Source organism: Corythoichthys intestinalis, chromosome 18, assembly GCF_030265065.1.
Source record: "Corythoichthys intestinalis isolate RoL2023-P3 chromosome 18, ASM3026506v1, whole genome shotgun sequence".
Classification (NCBI taxonomy): domain Eukaryota; kingdom Metazoa; phylum Chordata; class Actinopteri; order Syngnathiformes; family Syngnathidae; genus Corythoichthys; species Corythoichthys intestinalis.
Genome location: NC_080412.1, coordinates 25,934,650 through 25,958,983, shown reverse-complemented (window position 1 = coordinate 25,958,983; position 24,334 = coordinate 25,934,650). Strand labels below are relative to the sequence as shown.

At 41.1% G+C, this 24,334-nt stretch overlaps 1 protein-coding gene across 1 annotated transcript; it reads right to left on the bottom strand.

Annotated features, from left to right (window-relative positions):
• Positions 1 to 6,536: 6,536 nt before the first annotated feature.
• On the bottom strand, positions 6,537 to 24,069 carry LOC130906097 (protein sprouty homolog 3). Its single transcript, XM_057820032.1, has 2 exons — positions 23,557 to 24,069; positions 6,537 to 11,806 (listed from the first exon to the last, which is right to left on the bottom strand). The coding sequence occupies exon 2, from the start codon at positions 11,709 to 11,711 to the stop codon at positions 10,827 to 10,829; it is 885 nt and encodes a 294-aa protein (XP_057676015.1). The 5' UTR covers positions 11,712 to 11,806; positions 23,557 to 24,069; the 3' UTR covers positions 6,537 to 10,826.
• Between the last annotated feature and the right edge of the window lie 265 nt (positions 24,070 to 24,334).

Sequence of the window (24,334 nt, the reverse complement as noted above, 5' to 3'; positions counted from 1 at the left end):
ACTTGGAGTCACAGTCTCAGTAATGATAAGGATGAGCAAAGTATTTTATTTCTTCAACTTTCCTCAACGCTTGCTCTTTTACTGATCTCGTGGAGCAACCTTATATTGTGCCAGTCACAAATATTTCTCAATTTGATCTCCTTCCAGTCTTCCAGATTCAAAATTCAGTGTAAGAAAGAGTAGTGTCTGCTCTGACATGTCCAATCATATCTTCATTCATCTCATGCCAAAATCCGAGAAAATATTATAATTTGTCAAATAATTAAATAACATCTGGTTCATTTGGTTCATCTCGTTTAATGTAAAAATTAGAGATGTGACCGAAAATTCGGCACCGAAACACAAAATAGTGTGAAGAACCTTAGTCCTCTTGTTTGGTAACATAATCAAAACAGGCAACACGCTGGCTGACGATGTCTCGCTAAAACTACTGGCTCACACGCAACATGTCTGCGAATTGGAAGGTTTTTTTTGAAATATCAAAGAAATATATAAATTATTAAATGAACCAAAATTTAATAAATTTTCTTCATCGCTGCTACACGCTCTTTCTGAAGTTGCTTTCCATTGTTGTGCCACGTCACATTGAACACAGTATACCTGAGCCCGTGCGTGGCTCAGTGGTAGAGAAGTTGTTCCCCAACCCAGAGGTTGTGAGTTCAACTCTGTATAAAGTATAAAGAACTAGATGCATTAGTAAACAGCCGCCATCTTAAAGCAGTAGACTTTTCAGGAAGGCTCTGTTGTAGAGAACCTTCCTAGCGAACCTAAGTAACTTTTTATCTAAAATGCTCCTAAATCAGCAAAATCTTGACTTAAATCTAACTTGAAATGATGAAACAGTTTTAAAACTTTCTCATGTCGAAAGTAAACAGTAAAGAACTAATGTAATAACGGGAGCAACTTTAACGGTTGATTCACAACATTAAATGACTTCCAAACATAGCAAAGATTACTATCTAGTTATCACAATATCCGCAATACCCCTGTGTCTAGTTAAGTTTAGGGTAAAGAATTGGGCCAGGGCCAATTGTCCCAAAAACCCTTTAAACTTCACATTGTGTGACCTGTTTTTTGTTTTTTGTTTTTGAGGGGAAAAAAAAAAAAAAATTATCACCAGTTACTTTGCCAAGTAACTAATTACTCTTACCTTCAGGTAAGTGATTTACTAACGCGATTACATTTTTTGGGAGAAGTACTTTGTAACTGTAATTAATTACATTTTAAAAGTAAGATTAAGAACACTGATGGTGAGTTAAATGTTCCCTACATTTAATGTTCGTTTCCAGCCCTGTCATCTTATTTTGTATTTACTGTCATTTTCTGCCACACACTGCCCGTCGGTGAAAAAAAGGCCCATATCACACCGGTCGTTGGTGCAAAAAAGGTTGAGGACCACTGGGGGACTATTGAAACTTAATTAATTAGGCTTTGTTATCATAAACCAACAAAGTTAAGCTATTCAACTGGAAAGAATCCAGTCTGTACATGCAATTTACCCATGGTGACTTTCAAGTTCTTATTTTTGTCATTGGTTTTTGAGATAGACTGGGCTAGATTGTGGCTTCATTCCAAAATTATTGTTGGGCTACCCATTTTCACGCAAAAAATGATGCTTGTTATAATAGTCCTTTTGTCCAAAATGGACCAAGGCATCAAGCAAGCTTGTGTCCAGAGTCACGAAGGAAGGTTCTGGTCTACCCCATAAGTCGGGAAACGTGATGATAACTTCCTAGTTTGAGGCTGAAGGCGAGCATTCAAGTGATGCAATTGTTCTGCAACGACACTTTTTCTTGTTTGATAAGTTATTGAAATTTTGTATTGTTATCATTGAAATGAATATAAACTAAAAACTTCATTATAAATGTCCAATTAATGAAAATAAGTTGATTTACCTTAACTGAATTAAGCTCCTCAAATACCACCTCGGCATTATTATCCCCCCCAATGTTAGCCAAGCTAAGCTAGCGAGCTAATATCTAAGTGAAATCACATTCAAATATTAAATTGACTCCAAATAATTTTACCTTTTGCTGTTGATTTTCAAGTTGGGAAATTATCTTGTGATTTCACACTGTTCGTTTTGTTATTTTCATGTCTACATTCTCATTTTATCGTCGCATCCTTGCATCACATACTATTTTCATGGCGTAAAATGAGGCAAATTTTGTTTGTATTTTATTTTTTTTTATTTTTTATTTTAATTATTTGCGCAGTCCACGCTGCCTGTAGGTCAGATTATATTTCCTCATACCAAGTGCGAGTCAACCTTCCACTGAACAAACCAGTTTCTTCTCCCATACGATAGAGAGATAGCAGTTGAAAGAGTGGAATGAAGTGTGTAAATTGGGAGCAAACCAGTCCAAAACTTTAGACAGCATATGAAAATAGGGTGAGTCTTAACCTTTGCCGAACCCCTGGGGTCGATCGAACCCAGGTTAAGAATCATTGCTTTAGACTGTCATTGCATTGTAGTATATTTTGTATTATGTATGTATTCTATAAAATAAGTTTGTTTTTAATAACACTTGATGGAATTATATTTTTATTTGAGACTAATATTAAAGAAATATTATTATTAATACTTAAGAAAAAAAAACACTAGCCACAATTGCAAATGTTAATATTGTGGCCGAGATAACCCGAAATGTGATCTGGTCATATGTGGAGTTTTGTTTTCAGTTGATTACCAAAAATAGTCATCTTATAAAGGATTAAACTCCAAAAAAATCCAAACCTGGAGAAAATTGTGAGACCCTGTGACTGGGAAATATCCAGAATGATCCTAAATTGGTTTGTTCAAAATAAAATGGCTGCTTTCTTGTGCATTTTCTTTGCCTCGCTTACCAAAATAGCTGTAAAGCCTTCACAACTTGAGAGGAAATTTCCCCTTTTCCCTCCTCCTGAGATACCGATGTGTCGCCCACTCTGACCTCTGACCCCTGGTTCATTTTGCCTACCCAGTGTTGACAGCTGTAAACAACAACAAAAATAATAGTAAACATTCCGGGTAGCCTCGTGATTGATTGACAGTTGTATGGGCCTTTGACGGACAGCTTGCTTTGTCCCGATGAGGGGGACTCCCAGGGGCGACAAGAGGATAGGGGGGTCCCCTTGCTTTGACAGAGGGGGTCAACGGCTGGTTGTCTGTTCACTTGGAGAGCAGGAAGACTCTCTTTGTGCGCCATCCGCACATTCTTCAATGATCACTCAGTAAACAACCTCAAGTGTCGAGCCATCCATTGGATCGCTGTCGCCGACCAAAAGGCGAGGCACTTATCTTGGGTCGATAGCTGATTGTCGTCCGATCTAAATTTATCATTGACAAGGGCACTGGACAAATGCCAAAGGTTCAGAACTGACATTCAAGTGGTAGAATCATATTTTTTTCTTAAAAGGACTGCTTTTTAAGTTCATCATGCGACTTTATTTTCGCGACATTAATACTTTTGAATAACTTCACAAATTTATTGAAAAAATTAGTAATGTTTATTGTAATATTCAGGGTATCTTGTTTTATTGGGAACATAGGGGTTTGTTTCTGTGACATTACACTGATTTATTCCAACATGTCAACTCTAATCCTATAGCAAGAGTTTTAGAAATACAACTATTTTGACTTTGTTTTTGCAATATCATAAGTTTTCTTAATGTTACAAATTTATTATTTGTTATATTAAAACTCTGCTCTTCCAATTTGACAAATATTTATCATGATTTAACTTTACTCTCGTTACTTTAAATTGATCCACGAATAGAAAGACTTGTAGTTCTTAAAAGATAGAAGTTATTATGAGTTAAAATAATTTGATATTGAAAGCACTGTTGATATTTTCAGTTTTATACAATTTGTAAAATTAGTTTAACTAGTTGGTCGCCATTGTTGTTGATGTCACAGGGCGATGACGTCACATAGTTACGCTGCCAAGCTTCCAGAGTATGACTCTAGCGACATAAACATGTCATCTGTTCAACCCTTTCAGTTTGAACCCAAGAGGAACATTAATGAGCATGACAGCACTGTCGATATTTCACAAAACGAGCAGCAAAAGCAAAATGAACAGGAAAGATGGGATGAGACGAAACGAGAGTAGGAAAGAAAACGGTGTTCTGCCGAAATGTGATACACCGGCAAAATATCCTACAAGAGGCGAATTTGACACCCAAAGTTCTACCATGCACTTTCAGCTTGTTTTATTCAGATGCATACAGGCAGAACATACTAAAGATGCCTTAAGAAAATACGTCGATGTAGAAATATCAAATAAGGGTAGCTTAACCCTTTAATGCCAGCAATATGAAGCAATTTTTAGAGAATCCCAAAATATGAAAAATAAGGTCCTAATGAAACCTTTTTTTCAAATTTGTAAAAAGAAAAGTCAAAATCAATATGTGTAATAAGCGCTCAGATATCTATAACCCTTGCTAAATCCTGTTTGTTTTTTTCATGGAACCTGCAGATGCATGTGTTGACTTGCATCCATCTTTTTTTTTTTTTTTTCAAAAAGAAATGTCAAAATTCTGAATTAGTCTCAAAATCATGAAATTTTAGGTGTATCAAATGTGATACGTTTGGCAATATAGGGTTAAATATGCTACATGACTAATGTGGTCAACAAATCAACAATCTGTTTTAAAGCTAACACAAGAAAAGACAATGCTTAAAAGTATGAGAGGGAAACACATGTAAAAAGCATTTTGAGACAATGAAAAGATAACAAAAGACAACATCAATAACACAATAAAAACACAAATAGTAAGTACTCGCTGCTTTTAACCGAAGAGCGTATGTGTTGGACGTCTCGCCGCATAGAATGAATTGCAGTAACCCGGTAGTATTTGTCGAGTGACAGTGACAATCCACGTCATAACCCAAGCGTCCATTGCTTGCGTAAAACATGGTGCCCTCCGTAGGTACATGTACAAAACATGTAACATATTATAGTAAAAGAGAACAATTGTGGCTTATTAGAGCCTACAAGCCTTGAAGTCTGAGGTCTACTTTAAACATTTGATTATTTTATCCTCTTATGAACTATGAAATGCACTCACCGGCCACTTTATTAGGGTACACCTGTCCAACTGCTCGTTAACACTTAATTTCTAATCAGCCAATCACATGGCGGCAACTCAGTGCATTTAGGCATGTAGACATGGTCTAAGACAATCTCCTGCAGTTGAAACCGAGCATCAGTATGGGGAAGAAAGGTGATTTGAGTGACTTTGAACGTGGCATGGTTGTTGGTGCCAAAAGGGGTGGTCTGAGTATTTCAGAAACTGCTGATCTACTGGGATTTTCATGCACAACCATATCTAGGGTTTACAGAGAATGGTCCGAAAACGAAAAAATATCCAATGAGCGGCAGTTCTGTGGGTGGAAATGCCTTGTTTATGACAGAGGTCAGAGGAGAATGGCCAGACTAGTTCGAGCTGATAGAAAGGCAACCGTGACTCAAGTAACCACCCGTTACAACCAAGGTAGGCAGAAGAGCATCTCTGAACGCACAGTACGTCGAACTTTGAGGCAGATGGGCTACAGCAGCAGAAGACCACGCCGGGTGCCACTCCTTTCAGCTAAGAACAGGAAACTGAGGCTACAATTTGCTCAAGCTCATCGAAATTGGACAATAGAAGATTGGAAAAACGTTGCCTGGTCTGATGAGTCTCGATTTCTGCTGCGACATTCGAATGGTAGGGTCAGAATTTGGCGTCAACAACATGAAAGCATGGATCCATCCTGCCTTGTATCAACCGTTCAGGCTTGTGGTGGTGGTGTAATGGTGTGGGGAATATTTTCTTGGCACTCTTTGGGCCCCTTGGTACCAATTGAGCATCGTTGGAACGCCACAGCCGACCTGAGTATTGTTGCTGACCATGTCCATCCATTTATGACCACAATGTACCCAACTTCTGATGGCTAGTTTCAGCAGGATAATGCGCCATGTCATAAAGCTGGAATCATCTCAGACTGGTTTCTTGAACATGACAATGAGTTCACAGTCCTCCACAGTCACCAGATCTCAATCCAATAGAGCATCTTTGGGATGTGGTGGAACGGGAGATTCGCATCATGGATGTGCAGCCGACAAATCTGCACCGACCGTGTGATGCCATCATTTCAATATGGACCAAACTCTCCGAGGAATGCTTCCAACACCTTGTTGAATCTGTGCCACGAAGAATTGAGGCAGTTCTGAAGGCAAAAGGGGGTCCAACCCGTTACTAGCATGGTGTACCTAATAAAGTGGCCGGTGAGTGTACATTTCTGTTGTTTATAGCACTTTGTATGTCTTCTCTGTGTAAAATAAAATTGAAACTTTAATTTGCAAAATTATCATTAATCCAACTGTTTTAGGTGTAGCCCTTCGTCAGATCTTTTTTTCGCAAACTCATACTATAAGTTCAATCACAAAATTTTGTATTACCCTGTTTTTCTCTTAATGTTAAGCCTTCATTCGATTCTCCAATCGTATAATTTTACAACTCACCTGTAAAAAAACACACAGAGATGTTGATGGATCTTTGGAAAGCTCCTTTTTATTGGATGGTCATCAGCAGCCACACCAAATAGGCAGAAAATCAACAACAAAAACATACAACAAGCACACTCACACTGTTTTCACGCCATGGTGACGGTTAACCTGGAAATAAATAACCAATGACACCACATGGGCAAAGAAATACATGTTCATGTAGCATAATAATAATTAAAAAAAGAGACTTTTACATATATTTTCTCCATATACTCTCCTTAAATTGCTCTATAACAAACAAACAAGATGCCAATTGTGTACCAAAAGCTTGTGTAGTGGTTATAATGTGAGAAGCATGGGGTGGGCAACCTAAGGTGTAGGGGGCAAAATGCAGCCTCTCCCGGAAGCGCATTTGATCCGGCCCCAACATGCAAAAAAAAAACAATATACTGCTGTTTAAAAAAAGACAAAATCACATTACACATATTATAAATGTAGCCCTTGGAGGACTGAAACTGCCCCTGATTGGAAGAAAGGTTACCCACCTCCATCGTAGAGACAGCCAACTGGAGTTAGCCGCCAGCACAAACCAAAAATGCCTCCTCCGTACAAAAAAACCATTCCATAATCCATGTGCGTCATACAACGTGAAACAAATAAATATTAAAATATAACACGTACCTCTACGCGCACATCCAAGAATAAATTCAAGTTTTGTTTTCAGTCAAATAAAAGTATTTTCTCCAACATGAGCAGTCACATGACAGTTCATAGTGGTCTCTTTGTATATTTCTTTTTCCCTATGGTCGGTTTTATTCTTGCAAGGATTTAGTCGGATTTAATGGTCAAAAAGGCACTGCAATCATTTGCTGCTGCTCACAGTTAACGATCACTGCCAGCTCCCCAGTTCAAATGGATTGGACATCTGCTGTCAAATGGAAGTGAGTTTAGAGAAAAATGTTAAATTGTAGTTTTACGATTATATTCTCAAAACACAAGATCTTTGTCACTGTAGTGTTACTTGTAACCCTTTCAAGGACAGTGATCACTTCAGTGGACAGCTATTCAAAAATTGACACTTAAGACCTTTATAGGGGAAGTGACTATTTAAATATTAGCATGTGTTAAGTTTGGTTTTACTGTATGTTTTAAAAGTATTAATCATAGTGGTGATTTATATATATATATTTCTTTAATTTATAAATGCATTTTCAAATCAACACAGTGCAAATAAACACTAAATTAATTAAATAGAAATGAATAAAAACAGAAAAACACATTGGTTTTGACTACAAGTAACACTCTAAATTAAATATCGAATTTTTAGCATTAATAGGCGCATCTGACTATAAGCCACCACCCATCAAATGTGAAACAAAAAGGGCATTTGTTCATAAATAAGCCTCAGCTGTCCTCACTGTATTATGGGATATCTACACCAAAGGATATTAACTGGTAACACTTTATTTGACAGCGGCATCATACGACAATAACAAGAAGAAATGAACCATCATGAAGCTTTGCAGCCAATTGGTTCAAAGCTTCATGATGGTTGCAAACAATTGGGTCAAAGCTTCATTGCTTCAAGAAGCTTGATTTGGCCATCACTGCACCCGTGGGGGAGACAGTCAACCTCTTCTACCATCTGTTGTCAACGCTGTTGTTTTCCAACATGCCTCCTAGCATGTATTGCAGCGCTACAGATGTAGATAACAATCAAAATTCATGTTCTGTGCTAATTATTTCTTCAGCTACTGTTCCAGTTGTTTCATTAATTGCTAGTTATGGTATTTCATTCATTCATTCATCTTCCATGCCGCTTATTCCTCACGAGGGTCGCGGAGGTGCCGGAGCCTATCCCAGCTAACTACGGGCATTTGCTAACACTTTATTTGACAGTGGCACCATAAAACAGATTATACCAGATTACACCAGATTATACAATCATAATATGACATGAGCATGAATGCTTATATATATATATGTATATATATATATATATATATATATATATATATTATAAATACTTATAACAGATTTCACTTTGTATAATCCGCCAAATTATCTTACTTTTGAATAGATATTAAACATCTGAGCTAGTCATAAATGGAGTTAGCAACATAATTCACCACGTGACACTTAATGACATCCATCATAAGCATTCAGTAATGCCCATGATAGTGTCATGTCATAATTATGACGGTCTTATGACAGTCTTATGACGCCGCTGTCAAATAAATTGTTACCAAAAACCATAACTAGCAATTAATTAAACAACTGGAACAATAGCTGAATAAATAATTAGCACAGAACATGAATTTCGATTGTTATTTACATCTGTAGCGCTGCAATGCATGCTATGAGGCACGTGTTGCCTATTAACCCAAATAAATCAATAAATAAGCCGCACTGGACTGTAAGCTGCAGGATTCAAAATGAAGGAAAAAAGTAGCGGCTTATAAGTTTTAAAATTAAACTGTTTTTTCTTCATAATATTTAACTCTTCGCATGCCATTGACAGTCATAGATGTCCAATTTGTTTAAACCAGGAAGACTGAATGCTCATATTTCAGTGTCATTGACGGCACTAGACGTCGAGTCACTTACAACTGGGAGAGGCGAATAAACATTCATTCACAGTTCCCACTCGAAATCAATTGGACGTCTAGCGCTGTCAATGGCTAAACCATTTGTATCCTACCCTATTAAATCCTTGTGCATCATTTTTGAAATTCCTTTGTGTATGTTCCCCCTGACTGTTCATGAAAGCTCGATAAAAAAATTATTTCAACGCCGCTCGCTCGTATCTGCATATAAAAATATAATCGCAAAGGAAGGTCTTAACGCTTCGGGTGTTGTTTTCATGCAACCCCATAACACACGCGCACGTTCGCTTGAGAACATGCACACACATGCACACACACGTCTGGAAACCCGAGCCAGGCCCTTTTTTTCCCCCTCGTCCCGCTTTCTTCTCCGTCCGCCAAAACACCGCAACTCCTTCCTGCTTCTCGTCTGGCCCATTAAGAGCAATCACGGAGATAATTGCCCGTCTGATCAACTCTCGCCGGGAGGCTTTTAGCCCACCGGCCGACGAAAGAGGAGAGGCAGGCGCGGCGGATGGGATAGTAGGATAAACTGGTGAACAGGGTAGGGTGGAGATGCGGGAGGACCGAGGTTTGGGCAGCGACACGCTGAGAAACCCGAGCGGACCAGCGCAAAGATGTAGCAGCGAGGCTAAAAAAAGACAAAGACAGCTCCCTCTTCTTCTTCTTCACACATACAGTACACCAACACACGCACACACAAAGACTCGATGGGCAAACGCCCACCTGGCCCACCCTGCTGTTGAATAACCAACTGTTAAACATTGTACGGTACTGTGCAAAAGTTTGAGGCCACCTTTTCTTTTTTCATTGTTGATTTTCAAGAAGGCTGGCGCATTGGTTTTTGGTGGCGAATGCAGTTTCAGTCTTTGAAGATGAAAGTTCCAGAGATGCTGCACATACAACGCATAAGTTACCACCGACTTCGTGCAAGGATGTATCCCAAGCATTTCAAGCAAGTGCACAGTCCCAGAATCAAATGTCTGATCGCCCAGGAACCAGTCGCTCACTATTGATGACCTGCAACTTTTGCACAGTATCGTCCAGGTGTCAAAGTGTTCCAGAGGTGCTGCAAAATGTACAGCGCAAAAGACTGAGGCTGCTACCAAAAAGTTAGTGTGAGGAAAGATTCAGGTAGAAGGCTTTTCTTTGAGATTTCTGAAGAAATGGCATGTAGAACCCATTGATTTTGGCCGAGGATTGAGTGAAAAGTCCTGGAAACCACCATTTGATTCTCCAGGAACTTTGAAAGTTGCCTGAGATTTAACCCAAGTACAATTTACCTCAGTGGCCCACGAGTTTTACGCAATGCAGTGTGTGCATTTATATACAAATGATGGCATTGAAATTCCATTCAGACAATGTGTGGTTCCTTTTTTTTAAGTGTGTCAAATTGTTCTAGATCTGCCGTGAATGTTTGCACCATCCATTTCTTAGCTTTCAAACCTTTAGGTGCATCTACATCCCATATGTAGTTTAACCGAGAGTTCCTTACATAGTCCGTAGTCTGGATTTCGACCCCAAAGGGTCAGCAGGCGTCCAATAATAAATAAATATTGTTAGACGTCCCGATTAGGCAGAAGAAGGAAGGCGAGTTCAGTTCAGTTCTTAGATTGAGCTTGTAGTTTCCAAGGCGAACAGGCACAGTAAAGCTTTTGGTCCCTCCTGAGCTGGAGAACAGGTGGATGCATACATAGTAGGTGAGCACTAGTAAGGTAGGCACCTAGATGCCACCCGTCCAGGCCTGTCATAGCGACTTCTCCGCACCTTTGCTTACGGAGGGATGGCCCGGGTTGGGGTTGGAGGCAGAGATCTTGCGGCACACGGTGTTGGTGTTGCTGCACCTGCAGCCGGGTCGCGTGGCCCGGTCGTGGGCACAGCGGCACAATGCGAGGCACAGCCGGGCGGGGGGATAGCAGCATAGGCAGGGCAGGCAAAGAGCCAGGAGACCCATGGTGCCCCAGCGGGCCAGAGCGTGGGCCGGGGCGCAAGAGCACGGACGGTCGGCGCAGTTGTCCTCATCATCCTGAGCCGAGCAGTGGTAGAAAATGCCCTTGACGCAGCACAAGCAGGTGCCATACTCCACCGCGCTTTCGGCTGAGCATAGGCAACGCTGACCGCAGGCCCAGCAGGAGGGCAGTCGGCGCGGGGCGCAACATTCGTGGCACTTGCAGCGGGCGCAGCGCTCGCAGATGAATTGGTGCCGGCCTAGTTCGTCTTCGGCTAAGATTTTGCTTAAGGAATTGTCAGCTTTGAGCTCCCCTTTTGGTTGAGCGCGCACCACCGAGGCCAGGCCGGAGTGCGAGGGCGTCAGACCCGCCAGCAGCCTCTGGTCTGAACCGGCGCTGGTCCGGGACATGGAGGAGCTGATGGTACTGGAGCGGCTGATGCGGGACGTGTGAGCGTGCTGCTGACTTTGGCTGCGGGGCAGAGCGGTGTGGCGGGACGGCTGAGGGTACTGCGAGTATATCCCATGTGGGTGGCGCTCATCGTGGGCGTAGAAAAATCCCGACTGTGACGCCAGTTCCAGCGCCACCGGCCGGTCTACATAGTCATTGTGGGCCCGGATGGCTCGGATCTGGTCGATCGACAGCACCGGGACCTGCTGGAGGTCCATTCCGTCCAGCTCCATCCTAACGGACTGAGTGGCGTCCAAGTCTGACTGCCACGGCGGGTGGGACCAAGGTGTGAGGCACTGGGCCGAGGCTCAAGGCACATCGGACAGACCTGCAACCAAAGGGGTCATAAAATAAGAGTGTTGGTTAGTCGCCTGGTGCCAAAATGCCACCAGAGGCTTTTGCATAATCTTAACAAGATGCCCAATTTAAGTCAGGAAAAGTCAAGTCAAATTTATTTATATAGCCCTTAGTCAGGGATTCACGGGCTCACATTTGAGAAATATGCCGAAATCCCCTGATCTAAACCCCAAAAGGGCAGAGAAAAACTTAAAACTCCATCTGAGGAAAACCTTGAGAATGGCCCACAAATGGAGGCATTCCCATTACAAGTTACAGCCATGCAACATTACAATTTTAGGAGTTCACATTAACTTAACAAACTCATGTAATAAAAATCAACATAATAAGAAAATTTCCTGAAGAAATATAAGAATATAGGTCATAAATATAGGTCATTGCTTGTGATAGCGTTCAGGCCAACAGAGAGGGCCTTGTGTCCCTGCATAAATTAGGTGTCGAGATGTCAGATAGACGTTCGGGAAAGGAAAATAAAGACAAGTGCAGGAAATGCACGCGCAGCAAAGTAGACTCAATTGAATAAAAGCTCCAGATGAATGGATAAGCAGATGCGAGAAAAGGCAGAAGTCTCTCATTAAAGACAATGCTCGCCTCAGACGACCGTTCAAGGGGTACGCCAAAAATGTAAGTAGAGCATAGATAAAAGCATGACCAAAGATTTCTTTTGTCTGTTTGTGGACATCTAGTCAATTGGGAGAGGGAAGAACCTGACATAAACTTGAGGCCTCCTCGAAGTCTGAACTTCATTTTCCTCTTCAGTCTAAGAGTTGTGTTTGAGGTCTGGAGCCTGTTCACATACACCGAAACACCGTTAAAATCCCAGGATTTAAACGGGCAGCCAAAACATATGAATGCAATTTCCCGGGCATGGGCGGAGTTTTGACTTTTGGGGCAGGAGGGGCACAACATGTTGATGACCCCGAAACGCAGTGTCAGCTATAAAATTAACTTACAAGAAGATTTGTAATAACAAGTTGAAAATGAGCGTTTTTTGTTTCCCATCATTCTTGAAGGAATGGAATGGAGGTAGATTTGTGTCTTTATTATTCAATCAAAAAATAAAAGTTGCTTCAATAAAAAAAAAACAAAAAAACAGTTGCTTCAATCAAAATATATATTTTCAATTTTTTAAAAAAAGTCTCTTCAATTAAAACAAATGTGTTTGAATGCAAAAATAAATTTGAATCTCAAAAAAATGCATGTGAAAGCTATTTTTCTTTGAAGTTTTTTTTTCGATTGACGTAATGTTGATTTAGGTTTGCACCACATTTTGTCTCGGACGTTTTGTCTTTGTTATTCAATCAAAAAATAAGTTACTTCAAAAATATATATATTTTCAAAAAGAAAAATCACTTCAATCAAAAAAAGAAAAAAATCAATCATAGAAAACGTTTTAGAGTGCGAAAAAATATTTGAGATTGAAAAATTTGCATTTGAACACTTAATTTTTCATTGAAAAAGTTTGATTGAAGCAATCTTTTTTGTTTGGGCCATATTATGGTTGGGACATTTGTGTCTAAATCATTCAATCCCCCCAAAAAGTCAATCAAAAAAAACATTTTCAATTAAAGAAAAAAATCATTTGAAAATTAAAATTGTCCTCCCCTAATTTTTTGTTGTTGTTGTTGAAAATTATATGCAAGCAAATGACCGTATAAGGTGCTAGTCACATGATCTCTTCGAAAAATAATTTTGACCCATTATAATTTTTTTATTTTTACTTTTTTTCATTTATTTTTGTTGCAGTTTTATTGCTTTACAACTTTTATATATATATAGGAAAGTCAATTTCAAGCAATTACACTTCAAGCACTTTTCGGCCACCGGGGGGGGGGCTGGACCCCCAGAACTCCCCCTTAAAATCCGCTTATGTTCCCGGGTCGACTGACACGGAGATTCCGCGGACATATCCCGGGTCCCATCTTAGAAGAATAAAAGAATAATGCCCAGAAAAGTCCCTGAATGAGGCGTATGTGAAAGCAAGCATTAAATTCCCGGGTGACGGCACGGTAGCAGATGATGTAAATATGATGGCGGGCCGATCGTCACTTCCTCTTTCTTCACAGTAAGACGAAAAGCGGTAAACAAACATTGTAATTATCAACATAGCAAGCTGGAGATAGCTAAGTTAAACTAAAAACATAACGAAATTAAATTGCTACTGGATCGTAGAGCCTAAGAAGAGAGTCCATCGTCCAAATTTAATGTGTGGTTTATTTTGTTGCCGATGATAGGGTCCGCAACTGCAGAAACAAGGTTGGACCTCAAATCATAAAACAACAAAGGGATGCGTTCAAGGGTTTATTAAATACAAAGAAAAATACATGCGATCGCGGTAAAGGGGAAATAACACAAATATTCCGTGACAGTAGGTCGACGGGGATCAATAATAGTAACCTAAGCAGTAGGCAGAGAACCGATAAGAGAACAAAACAACACTCAAATACCAGCACGACGTAGGGGATTTCAAAATAAGGGCGGCAGAGGTGTTGAATTGCGCCCAGTAAGTTAATATCTCGCCACCCTCTTGGGCTTGAATACAGTCTTGATGAGCCTAAATTGGCTGCAGTTACGACATTGGGAACGCTCCCATAAATGGCTCTGTAAAAAAAAACACGATTTGACTAACATTGTGACAGTCGATGCTGACCAAAAATGACGTAATGTCCGTGTTATAAAATTTCGCAAGACCGGCAAAGAGAGTGCCAGTGGGCAACACGGGACAAGTTAGTGAAAGTGTCCAGCCCACGTCATTCCCGGGATATCTCTACATGCGTGAAAGCAATGACGCGAGTAAATCCCATGTCACCCTACACGGGAATTTACCGGGATACGTTTGTGAAAGGGGAATAGGTTAGAGAATCAACTCAAATTTACATACTCGTCATAAGCTACATGTCTGTATTTCAGCAAAACATTGAAGACATTTCACTTCCTTCAGGATTCAAGGTCAAATACAGTGGGGCAAATAAGTATTTGGCGGAAAACACTCGGGTGACTTGAAGTTTGGATCTGAGACCCCAATTTGACCAAATTTCAAAAGTGACATTTCCTCCTATATATATGTGTGTGTGTGTGTGTGTATGTATACATGTATATACAGTGGGGCAAATAAGTATTTAGTCAACCACCAATTGTGCAAGTTCTCCCACTTGAAAATATTAGAGAGGCCTGTAATTGTCAACATGGGTAAACCTCAACCATGAGGGACAGAATGTGGAAAAAAAACAACAGAAAATCACATTGTTTGATTTTTAAAGAATTTATTTGCAAATCATGGTGGGAAATAAGTATTTGGTCAATATGAAAAGTTCAGTCTCAATACTTTGTTATGTAGCCTTTGTTGGCAATAACGGAGGCCAAACGTTTTCTGTAACTCTTCACAAGCTTTTCAGACACTGTTGCTGGTATTTTGGCCCATTCCTCCATGCAGATCTCCTCTAGAGCAGTGATATTTTGGGGCTGTCGTTGGGTAACACGGACTTTCATCTCCCTCCACAGATTTTCTATGGGGTTGAGATCTGGATACTGGCTAGGCCACTCCAGGACCTTGAAATGCTTCTTACGAAGCCACTCCTTTGTTGCCCTGGCTGTGTGTTCGGGATCATTGTCATGCTGAAAGACCCAGCCACGTCTCATCTTCAATGCCCTTGCTGATGGAAGGAGATTTTCACTCAAAATCTCTCGATACATGGTCCCATTCATTCTTTCCTTTACACATATCAGTCGTCCTGGTCCCTTTGCAGAAAAACAGCCCCAAAGCATGATGTTTCCACCCCCATGGGTGGGTATGGCGTTCTTCGGGTGCAATTCAGTATTCTTTCTCCTCCAAACACGAGAACCTGTTTTTCTACCAAAAAGTTCTATTTTTGTTTCATCTGACCATAACACATTCTCCCAGTCCTCTTCTGGATCATCCAAATGCTCTCTAGCGAACCGCAGACAGGCCTGGACGTGTACTGGCTTGAGCAGGGGGACACATCTGGCAGTGCAGGATTTGAGTCTCTGGCGGCGTATTGTGTTACTGATAGTAGCCTTTGTGACTGCGGTCCCAGCTCTCTGTAGGTCATTCACTAGGTCTGGTGGTCTGTGGTTCTGGGATTTTTGCTCACCGTTCTTGTTATCATTTTGACGCCACGGGGTGAGATCTTGCATTGAGCCCCAGATCGAGGGAGATTATCAGCGGTCTTTTATGTCTTCCATTTTCTAATAATTGCTCCCACAGTTGATTTCTTTACACCAAGGGTTTTACCTATTGCAGATTCAGTCTTCCCAGCCTAGTGCAGGTCTACAATTTTGTCTCTAGTGTCCTTTGACAGCTCTTTGGTCTTGGCCATAAGGGAGTTTGGAGTGTGACTGACTGAGATTTTGGACAGGTGTCTTTTATACCGATAATGAGTTAAAACAGGTGCCATTAATACAGGTAACGAGTGGATCCTCTTAAGAAGAAGTTAGACGTCTTTGACAGCCAGAAATCTTGTTTGTTTTATAGGTGACCAAATACCTATTTTCCACTCTAATTTGGAAATAAATTCTTTAAAAATCAAAAAATATGATTTTCTGGGGGGTTTTTTCTCCACATTCTGTCTCTCATGGTTGAGGTTTACCCATGTTGACAATTACAGGCCTCTCTAATCTTTTCAAGTAGGAGAACTTGCACAATTGGTGGTTGACTAAATACTTTTTTGCCCCACTGTATATCAAAAAGTCCCATCAACTTAACCTTTGTGGATCCTTGGCAAAAATCTTATGCCAGCTATCATTTGCCCAACTTTAGATTATGAATTACAGATGCCATCTTCTCCGAAGCATCCTATTTGAACTGCCAATGAGTTAATGTCAAGCTGGAAACATAATTGCAGACTCTGATTATTACTTGTTATTAAAGTGAAATGCAGAAAATGTAAACGAAGGGCCAGCAATGTAGTAACCTGAGCAAGGCCCAGCGCGGTGCTGGGGGAGTATCAGTGTGACGGGATGAGCGGACCACCACACACGTACGCAAACTCGCACGCGTGTAACTAAACGTGCACTATGCTCCTGGCCCTTCACAAAAACAGTTTTTGAAGATTTTATCAGACACACCATCAAATGCAATGCAAGATTTATTTGAAAAATGATGCATTCAAAACGCACTCACTCAAGGTCGAAATGTGTTTCTTTGCTCTGACTTCCGCTGAGTGTGGACGGTCGATGGGGCTTTTTAATGGACTGAACAAGCTATCTCCGTGATGACCTCATGCAAGCAACCAAGCTATGTTGAAAAGCCACTGCAAGTAAAAGGTGGAGGGGGGGGGGGGTAATTCTGTTTCCAAGAGAAAAAATAGTTGACGTGTAAGATCAAGATATTTAGAGGCTTTAAAAGTGGAAGAACACCACCTGACACAGCTAATTACCCATTTCAAAGACAATTTTGGCTCTCTGGAAACACTAGGCACTAAGACCCAGAGGCTTTCCTTCCTTGATGGTCTCCTGGGAGCAGCAGCAGCAGGATTGGATGACAATAAACTTGATGAGATACCGGATGTGCTGAATCTGACCGTGACGGAAAGACTGAAATAGACACTGAAGACCGGGAGGGGAGCGGGGGCGGTCACAGGAAGGGAAGGGTCAGCCAATGACCGAAGGATCATGACGCTGTGAATGATTTTGAAATCTAAATATGATGAAAGGACGTCTGAGGGGAAAGTCGGAGAGCAAGTTCCCATAGGGGTGGGGAACCATTTGAGTTTGGACAAGGTCCCAAGAGGGCCATGATAAACTGATGAAAAAGTACGAAGCAACAACGGACCATTTTTAGGATGTATTCGCATTTGCAGGTTCAATGTTTTGGGATTTAAGGGCTTTCTTCCAAAATTGGCTTTGTTGTAGACCCTGGAATTAAAAGAAAATTCGACCTCAGAAACCGGTTTTAGATGACATTGTTCATTTTGGTAGTCGTGTCTGTCATGAACAGTTCCACAAAAAAGTTCAATTTTCCCGCCAGTTTGGCTGTGTCAAGATAAGCCATTTCATGACCGAGACAAAAAGTCAAACAAATATACACACAAATAAATAAATAAAATACTCACAAGAAGCTATAGTGTTTCTGATGTCACCCACTAGGCCAGGGGTGTCCAAACTTTTTGCAAAGAGGGCCGGATTTGGTGTGGTAAAAATGTGGGGGGCCGACCTTGGCTGACGTCCTTTACGTAGAACAATATATTTAAGCAAATTTTAGCAAGCCATTCTGTGCGTCACATTTGCTTTATTATTATTTTTTTAAATTCATAATTTCAACAATCTCATAACTAGCCTTTGTGGCGTTCTCTTTCGACTCTCAGGCTCTTGCGAAATACTGCAGGTGTGAAATTGACCTAGCTTCAATTTCTCAGAGCGTATCTTCCCTGTAATCTTGTCGTACATGTCAGAGTGTGTTGTTTGGTAATATCGTCTCAGATTGAACTATTTAAAAACAGCGACTGTCTCTTTGCAAATGAGGCAGACACAGTTGTTGCGTATTTTAGTGAGAAATAGTCCAATTTCCACCTATCCTTGAAGCGTCGGCTGTCGCAGTCAACTTTTTTTTTTGTTGATTGTCGCCATTTTAGAAAATTGGAAGGGTCACATGGGGTAATGTTGCTTAGAGTGCTGCTGACTTTTGGTGGGTAAATGAGGAGCAGCATTTAGTGTGTACGCTACTTCATATGCTGGTATTAGTACTGCTGACCAATTTATTAAGTCTGTGTGCGGGCCAGACGTTATTGATTTTGTGACAGCGGCTGGGGGCCGGATGAAATTTGACCACGGGCCGCATTTGGCCCCGGGGCCGGACTTTAGACATGTCTGCACTAGGCCATACCAGTTTTCTCATCACATTTTGGGTCATGTAGGCCACAATATTAACATTTTGTTTACAAGTGTGTGATTTTTTTATATTAATCATTATTGTTCTTTTTAATATTATTTTTAAATTCTTTAATGAATAAACACATGTTTAAACTAGAAGATGCAATTTCTGGAGGAATTGCGACGGTAGCTTTGCTTTCGCAAGTAAACCCCTTGTTGTGACAGCCTTCAGATTTCAGGTCACTTCCTGTTGATTTGGTGGACATTTTAGGGTCATTTACTGCTGATATCATGTCAATTCGTGTTGATATTTTGACGTACATGGCCATCAATGGCATTGACTTACATATGTGTCAGTGAAATCCATGTGCATTGGCATCATTAGAATCATAATATATGACCGTCATTGGCATGTACAAACATGGCTGTCAATGGCAATGACGTACATGGCTGTCAATGGCATGGGCATACATGCCCGTCAATGGCATGGACGTACATGGCTGTCAGTGGAATCCAAGTAAATCAGCATCAATAGAATCGAGTTACAGTACATGGCTGTCAATGCATCAACTTAGTTGGGCGCCAGTTGAATGTGAATGGGCTGTGATAGTACGTTTTTGGTCAAAAATCACAACCACCCATGTTTTTCTGCCATTGAAAATGAAGGGGGAAAATTTGGACATTAGAAATGGATAAAACGATATACATGGCAATGGTATCCCATTAGTAATAATAAATGGGAAAGTTTTTGGTGAATTATGGAGGAACCGCAGGTTTTTGGCTAACTCTGCATACAACTTATATGCCCCTTACCTTCCGGAACAATTAATAAAATGTTAAAAACAAATGAATATACACTATACAGCAGTGGTCCCCAACCTTTTTTGCACCACGGATCTACAGTGCACCCCTGAAAAAGATGTGTTTTTTAGATTCTAAAAAATATATATATATATATATATATATATATATATATATATATATATATATATATTTTTTTTTTTTTTTTTTTTTTTTAATTCTTGGTCTCATCTGACCAAAGCACACGGTCCCAGTTGAAGCCTGGGACCATGTGTATTTTTGTGTGAGACCAAGATTGAGCTTTTTGGCAACAAACACTCTAAGTGAGTCTGGCGTGCCATAAAAGATGCGCATGCTGAAAAGCACCTCATACCCACTGTGAAGTTTGGGAGTGGGTCAGTGATGCTGTGGGGCTGTTTCGCTTCCAAAGGCCCTGGGAACCTTGTTAGGGTGCATGGCATCATGAATGCTTTGAAATACCAGGACATTTTAAATCAAAATCTGAAATACCAGGACATTTTAAATCAAAATCTGTTGCCCTCTGCCCGAAAGCTGAAGATGGGTCATCACTGGGTCTTTCAGCAAGACAATGACCTTAAACATATTGCCAAATCTACACAGAAATGGTTCACCAGACACAAAATCAAGCTCCTCCCATGGCCATCTCAGTCCCCAGACCTTGTTTTGTTGGCAAAAGGGGGTTATACAAAGATTTAACACCAGGGGTGCTAATAATTGTGACACACATTATTTGATGTCAAATAATTTTTTCTTTATGTGGGATTTTTTCCCCACGGAATGAATGCACTTGTATTGAAGGTTGGATTTTTCTCTTTTTTTCCATTAAGGTCCCATATTATTTGAATTAAAAAAATATATTAGAAGCTAAAAAACACATCTTTTTCAGGGGTGCCAATAATTATGGAGGGCACTGTATGTGACATGGGCCTTTTTTGCACAGACCGGAAATGTGTGGCAGAAAATGACAGAAAATATAAAAACGGACATTAAATCAAGGGAAAGATAACTCACTGAACAACCTTTTTTAACAGCGGCCTCTCTTAAAACTTGACGTCAAATATCCTTAGTCGCAAGCATAAGGAGTTATCTCCAATCATGAAAAGTTTCTTGCAATACGGTTCATCACGAGGTATGATGCTCTCAGTCTATTTGCTTTTGTTGCCTCGTTTGCTAGCTTTTAGCCATACCTGTATATTATGCAGAATGGACTTGGTTGTGGCATCCTCTTCTGGCTCAGAAGGTGGCCTTTTCCCGTGAAAAAAGGTGTCCAAAGACACGTACGTTACGTAACGTCACTGTTTACATTAACTGATGCTGGGCTGCAAACACCCCAGTAAGGGCGGCCAACCACAAGAGGGCGCGTACACCCATCTCTACTTGGATTAGTATTGAAGTGTCAAAAGGTACAGGCGAGATTGCGGTCGTTAACAAATTTTCATTATTCTCTGCGGCCCGGTCGCAAATGGGCCACGGACCGGTACCGGCCTCGAGCCTGGTGGTTGGGGATCACTGCTATAGACCCTACCCACGTGACGTCACAACTCCTTCCTCCTGACTGGTGCCGCCCAATTGTCCGTCAACACATCATGTTTCCCTGTTACGGCTACGTACATTCCTCCTATTTACGATGTGTTTTTCTGCTCGTTAACATTAATAATCAAAATGGTGAAGGCGTGTGTGGCGGTCGGTTGCAATAACAGAGAAGATAGACGGAGAAGACGGAGAGACTTGAAGTTCTACTGGATTCCGAGAGACCCGGAGAGAAGAGAGCGAGATGGGCTGCTGCAATTCGACGAGAAGACTGGGCTCCAAACGATTACCACAGATTATGTAGTAGTCATTTTATATCTGGTAAGATGCATTTAATATATATTTAGAGGGTTTTGGGCTGACAACCACAATTAAGATCATTGCTAGGCTAATCGCCGACAACATACACGTATGTATGTAGTGAGAGTGCTATCGCTAAACCATATGAACATTAAAAGCCCTAACTCCATTGACAAACGACATGAAATACATTAGATTTGACAGTGGATGTTAGCAATAACAAAAGATTTTGAATTGAAAATTTCGTAACTCACCTTTCCAAGCACAAGATAGATTCCTGCCGAATTTTCGTGGATGAGGACCTGTTTCACCCAACCAGCAACGAAGTATTTATAAGCCTCCAAGCTCTTAAAGTTTTTCAAACTTTCGTGAGAATAGGCTGATTTTGTGTGGACAAGATAGTTGTACAGTTCAGGGTAGCTAGCAGATGTCAGGCAAATACGGCGCAGACAGCGGGTCGAAAAACATCGATTTAGGCATCAAATATGGATCTGGCGAATGAATAAACTGAAGCTTTTCCACATAACGCCTTTTATGCAACGCATCAAGTGAGTTTACGGCATCCGAAAGCACCGGGTCTTCCATGAAATGCATTATAAATTGCTATTGATATTACAGACACAAAATGACGGACAAGTGGGCGGAACCATACAGCGAGCACGTGATTTTGTGACGTCGGTGGGTAGGGTCTATACAGGATATACCTTATTCAAACAGTGTCACATTATCAAGTTGATTTGACATTAAATAGGAATGGATTGGATTTTCAGCATTTGCAATAGCAGACATTGAGTTAAACTACCCTATAAAGAGTTAAGGGGCATGTCCCAATACTTTTTAACAGCAATGTGAGGGAAATCTAACTTTGTAAAGTTGTCTTTTCGTGCAAATCATACATTTCTGTTGCGCTGTGGTTCTACAGTGCATTAGTCGGCGCATTAGTGCTTCTGCTGTGGCAAAAAAACTCCATTCATCCCCTCCCTCCTTTCCTCCATCATCCATTCATCCATTTCATCATTTGACAACCCCCCTCCCTCCAACCCTCCCTCCTCACCCCCACTTCCGCCTCGCAGCTCCCCTCTCTGCCTTGGTTGGTTATTCCTTCAAGCACTTCTCCGCTCGATCATTCACATTCACTTTTCCCCCAACGTCACTCCATCACTCCCACCATCCATCGGCCCACCCCAGCGGAGATGGGTATCGACATTCTGCATCCGACCTTGAGGACAATCGATGGCAACCCCTGCAAGCGTCCCGGTCACGTTTACACACACACCCACACACAAATGTCCGTTATGGAATGGTGCATGATTTTTTGTGTTATTTTGTGACCAAATAAAACCTGAAAAACAGACCAAAATTTTGATTTTTGGTACCCAGGCCAGAAGAGATCCTCATGATGAATTGAAAAAGAAACTTCGATGAGTTGATAAATAGGGTGGGACAGGGAATTATCTGTCATGCTGCACGGGGCCCCCATAACATGATGGAGTATCCACTCAAACACCTTCTGTGGGAGGTGGTAATTTTTGGTCGCCATATTGCAATATGAGACTTTTTGTTTTATTCATCAGTTTATGAGAACTTTTCTGTCACCTTATCAGGTTAATTTGACAATAGATATGATATGATAGTTATTGAGAAATGTGTTGGGATGTACTGGGTGTACTTTTCACCACTTTACAAGAACACATGTGAGCATGAACTTCCTTTATGGGTCTGTGGTTTTTGGTGCCCACACCACAAGACACAAGTATGATCAGGCCTCCTCATTATATACAGTAGGGCACTCATTTAAAGCATTGGCTGCCATTGACGGCACTAGATGTCCGATCCATTTTGACAGGGAGGGGCGAATAAACGAACGCAGAAGATGGCCATTCACAATCAGTCCAACTAGTGATTCATTTTATGTTTTTTTTAAGTGGATGACATTTTGGACGGTATACACAATCACTTTAATACCAAATGTTAACACTTAGGCCTACATGACCCAAAATGTCATGTCCAAGTATGACAGAACCAGGTCTTTGGGGTTAAACACCTTCAAAATATGGCAGTGTGGTTTTTTTGCCGGATTTTATGAAGTCATAAATACCTAAACACACACACTCACATATGATTTTCGTTCCTTGACATCAAAAGTACACGTGACTGTGTTAGCAAACTTTTGTCCTTACAAAGTGATGAATGCACCTGATATTTGGTCCCTAGCCACAAACTTTTAAAGGATGCACTTACCTCTGATTCGATTGAGATCCATTTTGCACTCGCGCAGCTCGTCCTTATTGTCCTTTAATGCAGATTATCCTCACGTAAACTAGTGATGTTCACTATACACGCCTGTGGTAGCTAGAGATTCACTTCTCAACCCTTGTAATAGTTTGCATGAAAACAGGCCCTAAATGTCCATGTGCGTGTGCACGGAGGGATAGAAAGGCTTCGTAGATGCTTTCTATCAGCAGGATGTGCCCTCTTCCTCCTCCTCCTCTTCCTCCTCCTTTTCCCGGAGCTGGGATCCCTGTGCGTCCTCCTGAGGTCACCTCCTCCCCCACCACCACCGCCTTCTTCTCAAAATGAGACAGAGTGTTTGCCTTCTGAGGATGCTGGCGAGCGGGCAAGTCAGGGATGAGGAAGAAGTGCCTGTTCATGGACGGGAGCAGCTTAAAGAGTGAGGAAGTGCATAAAAGTCAAAAGATGAGAGGCACAAATTGTTCCAAAGAACTCCTTTCCTGCCCTCTTGTCGCGTCCACGTCTCATCTCCAGAGATGAATGGCTCAGACGGCTGTGCGCTCTCTCGCACTTTTGCTCTCTCGCTCTCTCTCGCACACATATACTCCTCCCTCTCAACCCCCACCCTCTCCCATCATTGAATTAAAGCCACTTTATGCACGTGTACTAAAGTAGCAATCGCAAATGTAACTCAACTAGGACCAGTAGTGTGTCCAGTCTACCAAGGGCGTAGGTTTGGTCTCAACATTGGTAGGGACAGCATAACCTGCATGAACACTTTTTGCTG

What these genes read in the sequence shown, in the direction of transcription:
- LOC130906097 (XM_057820032.1), bottom strand. Translation starts at nt 11,711, where the DNA reads ATGGAGCTGGACGGAATGGACCTCCAGCAGGTCCCGGTGCTGTCGATC.